The following is a 7,226-nucleotide window of genomic DNA, read 5'->3' on the forward strand; positions in this document are numbered from 1 at the left end:
GATCCTATATTTAGCTGTCTCCCAAATGGCCATAAGCTCGGCACTAATCCGTGAAGAGCTCAAGGTCCAAAAGTAGGTCTATTACACAAGTCAGGCTTTCTAGGGTGCAGAAGCAAGATACCCAAGGATAGAAAAGTTAGCCTATGCACTGATCATCACGTCAAGGAAACTTCGTCCCCATTTCCAGGTGCACACGATACTAGTCATGACAGACCAACCTCTATGGAAAGCCATGGGCAGGCCAGATGTAGCGGGAAGAATGGTCCAATGGGCAGTAGAATTGAGTCAATTTGACATCGATTATAGGCCAAGAACGGCGATCAAAGCCCAAGAATTGGCTGACTTTGTCGCTGAATTCACTATGACTGATCAAGATCTAGAGTCAAATTACTGGATAGTGTATACAGACAGGTCATCAGCAGTAGGCATTAGAAGGGTAGGAGTGATCCTTCTATCCCCTATGAATGATATCCTCAGATATGAAGTCCAGCTTCAATTCCCAACAACGAATAATGAAGCGAGGTACGAAGCTGTCTTAACAGACTTGGGAATTGTAAAAGCCTTGGGTGTAGGAACCCTAAAGCTGAATTATGATTCAAAGCTTGTAGTAGGGCAGGTAACCAACGAGTATGAGGCCAAAGAGGACAGAATGAAGAGGTACTTAATGCTGACTAATTGACTACTTTCTAACTTTGATGATGTCAAGATCACTCAGGTACCAAGGGAGGAAAACTTGGAAGTAGATGAAATTGTTAGGCTAGCATCATCAGATACCAATGGAGGACAACTCGGGTTATACATGGAAGTGCAGCACCACCCTAGCATTGAGGGATTTGACGTAACCTACATCCAATCTAGAGGGAGCTGGATGGATCCAATAATCACGTACATGAGGGATGACAACCTCCCTACAGATCCCTCAGAAGCCAGAAAATTCAAAGTGAGGTCGTCCAGGTTCACAATCCTAAACGACGAGCTCTACAAGAGGGGATTTTCACAGCCCTACTTGAAATGCCTCAATCCAGAAGATGCTGCGTATGTACTAAGTGAGATTCACGAAGGATTTTGCGGAAATCACTTTGGACCATGGTCACTCGTTGGGTAAGTCGTCTGTGCAGGGTAGTTTTGGCCAACCATGCAAAAAGATGCAGCTTAGGTCATTCAGAAATGCGACAATTGTCAACAGTTTGGAAACATGCAGCATGTCCCAACAGAACACTTGATCAACATTGCATCACCATGGCCATTCTCCACATAGGGGATCGATATACCGGGCCCCCTACCCCTAGTAAGAAGCAAGTAAAATTTCTCGTCATTGCTATTGACTATTTCACGAAGTGGGTGGAAACAGATCTTTTAGCAGTAATAACGGAGGCCAAGATACAACACTTTGTGTGGAAAAACCTCGTCTGTCGATTTAGGATTCCACGGGTTATCATCTCTGGCAGTGGACGACAGTTTGACAGCCACAAGTTCAGGGATTTTTGGAAGGAGCTAGGGATAAGGAATCACTATTCTTCCCCTGGACACCCACAAGAAAATGGCCAGATTAAAGTTACAAATCGAACTTTGTATAAGCTAATCAAAATCCGACTTAAGGGGGCAAAAGGCGCATGGCCTAAAGAGCTTCCAGGAGTTTTATGGGCCTATAGAATGAGAGTGAGAACACCAACAGGCGAGACACCCTTCAAGCTGGCATTTGGAATTGAAGTAGTGATTCTTGTGGAAGTTGGAGTGTCAAGTCTTAGAAGAACAGGTTATGGCAAAGGCAACAATAACGAGGGCCTCAAGCTAGCTCTGGATTACTTACCTAAGGTCAGGGATGACGCAACTTAAAGAATGGCCCTATATCAGGAAAGGATGACAAGGTACTATAATCAGAGGGTAAAGCTGAAGCGTTTCATTCCTGGAGATATGGTTCTGCAGAAGGTTTCACAAGCCACCAAAGATCCAAACGAAGGGAAACTAGGCCCCAACTGGGAAGATCCATACAAGGTTTTCTGTTATTCAAGAAGAGGGAGCTATTACCTGGAGGATGCAAATGGGAAACCTTTGCCTCATCCTTGGAATGCAGAGCACCTTAAAAAGTACTATCAGTGAGGGAATGGACCTTCAGCACTAATAAGTTCCAAAATTTGGAACACCTTGTTTATTCATCAATAGATAAGCGGGATTTCATTGTTTCAAGCATTTGTTCTATTTTCAATACTTTTTCTTTTATTTTTCATGAAGTATCATCCTTGTAACCCGCTTTTTTATAAACAAGGATGAATAAAACAAACAAAACGTTTGCAGAGCTATTTCTTTTCAAATGATTAGATGTCAAACACTCCATGGTGAAAATCTCCTTCATCGAAAAGATAAGTTCAAAGCATGACAAATATGATAAAAACTCAGTTAGCACCAAAGAAGAGTTTACATCATAACTAAGTGATAAAAACTTTAAGTTTAAATCACGAGGATAAAAACCCCGTCAATACAAATGACGAAGTTAAAAATCCAAATCAAGTGATAAATTTTTTAAGTTTAAATCACGAGGATACAAACCTTGTTAGTATAAATGAAGAAGTTAAAAATCCAAATCAAGTGATAAAAACTTTAAGTGTAAATCATGAGGATAAAAACCCCGTCAATATAAATGATGAAGTCAAAAATCCAAATCAAGTGATAAAAACTCTAAGTCTAAATCACGAGGATAAAAGCTCCGTCAATATAAATGACAAAGTTTAAAAGCCAAGACAAGCAATAAAGACGTTAAGTTTAAATCACGAAGATAAAAGACTCAGTCAATATACATGACAAGTTCAACTCATGAATTAAGTGATAAAAAGCACAATCTAAGTGATAAAAAACTACAAGTTTAATTCGCAGAGCCTGAACGATTGTTATAGCATGAGCAAAGCAACAAGTTAGTAGCGAAAAGTTTGTCAAAAACAAAAGCCTCAAAACCAAGAGGCAATAAAGCAAAAAGCTAAGGCCCCAAAGCAAGGAGGCAACCATTGTTCTTCAAAATAGAACCCCAAAACAAAGGGGTAACCATTATTTTCCAAAAAAAAAAAAAAAAAGAGAATGAATATACTACAGAGGAGGGGCAGCAGGCTCGTCGGTATCCTTTCCTTCAGCGATGTCCTTCCTAGCTGAATCTTTCTCCATCGCCACGCCAGTTTCAACTTCTTCTTGTTCCTTGGCTTCGTTTGCAAGTACGTCGGTGTCAATCTTCTCAAAGTATAAATTGGAGAAGTCTACGGCCAAGCTGTGATGCTTCATTATCCACCGACGCAGAAGCTCGAACCTTTTGAAGTACTAGATAAACTGAAGATTTGAGAATTCATCTGACTACTTGAATTTCTAAATGATTTTCTCTCTCTCAGCATCAGTTTTCAAGAGGGCAACTTGAATCTCTTCGTCCTCCTGGACGACAAGCACTTTCTCTACATGCAAGGCCTCAGTAAGCTCCCTTACTTACTCATTCGTGTCGTTCATCTCATTGATAGCAGCAATCAGATTTTTCCTCAACTTGGAGCATTCAACATTGACGAATTCCGCCTTTGAGTTAGCCACCACAGCCTTCTCCTCCATATTCAAATAGTCAGTCGTGATACGTAATGACTCCCTAAGGACCTGACAGAAACAAGCAGATAAGAAGAGAGACCGTGCACACGTGCTAATACAGAAAAATACCAAACAGATGTTGAAAGAGAAGAACCATATAACTGTACTAATTTATGGATATGACGGCTGACTAGCTCGTGGGAGGGAATGGGTGACAAACCCTTGAGTTCAACGTCAGTAATAATGTTGTGAGCACAGTCCAGAGCAATAGCAGGGTCATCCTAAATGCTCCTCCCAACCTTGCCTTTTCCTTTAGCATGGGTAGTTGGAGAGGTGAAGGCAATCACTTCTAAGGATAGAGTAGGAGAAGAAGGGCCAATATGAACAAGCAGAAGAGCAACAATTTCACCTTTCTCTTCGCCCAACTTCCTCTTCTTCGAATCACCAGTCAAATTGGATAAGGGCTCATTTTACAAATTCTTGATATAGGCATACTTCTCTTTGCTATATCTAGTGGCCATTTCTGCTAAGAGAAAGTGAAGCAGGTAAACAGTCAGGCAGAGTATAGACGAAGCTACTAAAGACGAAGGACTTATAGAAACTTATGATCAAACAATCTTACTCTTTTCCTTTAGACGAATCTTTTCTAATGCATTCTTCAAAGGCTTAGGACCTAAACAGGAGTCAAACAGATGATGAGGATCGACAAGGTTGTCAAAATCCTCAATTTCACGGGCGTAGGCAAAGGCAGCACAAACCCGATGAAGATGTTTATCTTCTAGGTCAGGACGATCAAGAGCTACAAAGAATCAAAAGGAAAACATCGTCAAATGAACAACCATGATATGAAAGAAAAGCCGAAGAAGACAATGGAAATACGCACCAAGTGCTGGGACTTCCCATTTTCGTAGTAATCTTGGGACTTCCCCCCAGAAATTGTCTGACAGGGTTTCCCAACCCGTTCCAGAAATAAAAAAGTATAGTGATTACCAATCACGAAAGGACGAAGGAATATGTCTAACAATCCTAGATTTCCTATCCCAAGGTAAAAGTTCAAAATACCCATAGTGGGTAGAGGTTTTCAAACGGTACAAAAATAGAAATTCATTCAAAGTTATCATTTCCCCATCCCAAGTAGACATCCAGATAGACATACAACTTATGATCTTCCTCCAAGCATTAGGGACGAGTTGACCTGGGGCGATTTGAAATTCATTCAAAAGTTGCATGATGAACGGATGGACGGGGAAACAAAGGCACATAGAAAGTCAGCTTCGTAAAAGCATACCTATTTGTGGGCAAAGTTACAAGCTTTCTCACCCACGCGAGGTAGTCTAATAGAGGTACCCTTAGGAAATTAAAATCTTTTCCTAAAACCTTTTAAATGACTCTTTTTCAAGGAACAAGACTTAGAAAGAGCATGCAAAGGGCGTGAAGATGAAGACGAAGGCAACTTTGAAGTAGCGGTATCAACTGCCTTACTCAAAGACTCTACGTTGGAAGACAATCTAGTCTCTAACTCAATGGACCTAACATCATCTACCCTATACTTAATGATGGCCATCTTCGAATGGTGTTTTATCAAAGATTGATGGATTAGAGGGTAGAGAGAAAGCAAAACAAGCCTAAGTGCAGAAAAAAGGGACACAAACAAACCCACTTAGGGACGCCGACCAGAAGAATATTCTAAGAAAACCCCTAACCTAGCAAAGAAAAATGAAACCGAGGGGCACTCTTGACTAAGGAATTCAAAACCAACCATCAAAGCATAGGGAAAAGAGGCCTTACCAGGAAATTTTGAAGTATGGAGATTTCTCAGCCCTCCGAAGTTTAGACCAAATAGGGTAGAGGAAGAGGAACAATTTCTCTAAAAGGAAAAATTGGAATTAAGGCGCACCAAAATCAAGGAAGTTACACACACTCCACGAATAGAAGACCAACACGTGTCCATTTCCTGAAGACTAGTCATTTTGCATTTAAGACGAGACCTAGATTTCGGGAATCGAGAAGATATGAATCGACAAGTCTGATCACATCATCGAAGTTCTTGACGACCATGGAATGGGGGGGGGGGGCAACTGACGAGTATCAAGTGAAGGTTGTCTAGCTTAAAGACGATCACAACCACATCTAAATCAGGGATGAGTGTAGGGGCAAGACCCCATCAGTATAGACGAGACAGGCCCATATTCATTGAAAGCATTAATAAAAGCCATCAGGACAGTTGACAAGGAATAAGTGCGCCAGAACGGTTACAAGGGCAATGATGACCCAACGGTCATCCATTACACTTTAAATAGAATCTTCATTGTCAATTAATGCTGCGTTTCCTTCAGGAGAAAAATGCCTAGAGGAGCATTAACAGAAATAACTACTCCAACATGAAGCAAACTATAAAAAGGGAATCCAACTCAAGTAAAAGATATATGAAAAACTGGATATACACCTGTGGGAGAATTCTTTGAGAGCCATTTAGCTGACTTCAGCATCAGAGTATTCTTAACTAGTGCCACGCCGGTGAGACTTCCTTTGCCTTTCTTTTCTTGACAACAGGTACCGGAGCTTGTACATTGACATCAACGAGGAGCATACTTACGAGGTCAAATTTCGGCTTCATCACCTTTGATGGTGACCTACAATGGTTCTTCCTCCAATGTGCAGTTGCAAGATGGCAATTATAATATGAAACTCATGTCATAAATCCAAGAATTTGTCTTGCGGGTTATAGCCGCGTTTGCAAAAACACGGCTATAGGGGGGCTAAGTAAATGCGGCTTAAAGTATTCACCAATAGTCGCGTTTTAAACATGCGACTATAGGATACGTCTACAGCCACATTTATAGATGTTTATAGCCACATTTTAAACATGTGGCTATAGGACCAGCCAAATCAATTTTCTTTTTAATCGGACAGTGGCAGTGCGGTGGATAATTTTTCTTTATATTAGAATTAACCATGACTCTGATACCATAGTTTGTGTACGTGGTTAAAAGTCTCATGAGAGAGAAGCTCACATATGTAAAACATGTCATATAAACAGATTAAATTCTACAAAATACAATGAGAATTCCAATAATTATAGACTACTAGATAATCTTTGATAAATAGCTAGATAACCTTTGATAAATAACACGATTCCAATAATTATAGTGAAGAGATATATCCCTTCTAGCGTCAAAGTCCTATCTGAAAAAGGAAATCATGATTTCAATTCAAGTCACAATTTTAGTTATTTTTCCATTTGTATGTAAAATTATGTTCATTATGCACAAAATCATCAGTAAGCCAATCGTCTAAACTTGTAAGGCTCATTTGTTACCATTGTTTAAACAACAGTTTTTAGTGTTCAAACAACATTACATGTATTTTCACACATTTTTTTACCCACACGTATTTCTAAAAAATACAAACAATGTTACTAAATTAATATTACCAAACGAGCCTATAGTATCAGGAGACCTAAAGAATGACACACCTACAAACTGCACAGGTGTGGTGCTAAAGCTAGTTATATATCTTCCGATGGCAAAGTTAGAAAAACACTAATCTTCAAGAACCCTAAAAATGAGAGTCAAGAAATTTCACTCATACCTTGAAACAGAAGAGGTCTGATATTTATATAATGATCTAAAGCTGACCACGTTCCTAGGAATTTAGCCACTTCCTTTGTAGGG

The 7,226-nt window shown here is 40.0% G+C and overlaps 1 protein-coding gene across 1 annotated transcript; it reads left to right on the top strand.

Annotated features, from left to right (window-relative positions):
* The first annotated feature begins 232 nt into the window (after positions 1-232).
* LOC142635258 (uncharacterized) lies at positions 233-1,105 on the top strand. Its single transcript, XM_075809448.1, has 2 exons — positions 233-616; positions 707-1,105. Exons 1-2 carry the CDS (start codon positions 233-235, stop codon positions 1,103-1,105), a joined length of 783 nt encoding a protein of 260 aa, XP_075665563.1.
* Positions 1,106-7,226: the final 6,121 nt, after the last annotated feature.

Source organism: Castanea sativa, chromosome 5, assembly GCF_040712315.1.
Source record: "Castanea sativa cultivar Marrone di Chiusa Pesio chromosome 5, ASM4071231v1".
Classification (NCBI taxonomy): Eukaryota; Viridiplantae; Streptophyta; class Magnoliopsida; order Fagales; family Fagaceae; genus Castanea; species Castanea sativa.

What these genes read in the sequence shown, in the direction of transcription:
- LOC142635258 (XM_075809448.1), top strand. Translation starts at nt 233, where the DNA reads ATGGGCAGGCCAGATGTAGCGGGAAGAATGGTCCAATGGGCAGTAGAA. An exon ending in CAAAGCTTGTAGTAGGGCAG is followed by an intron (nt 617 to 706) that starts GTAACCAACGAG and finishes GATGATGTCAAG; the next exon opens with ATCACTCAGGTACCAAGGGA.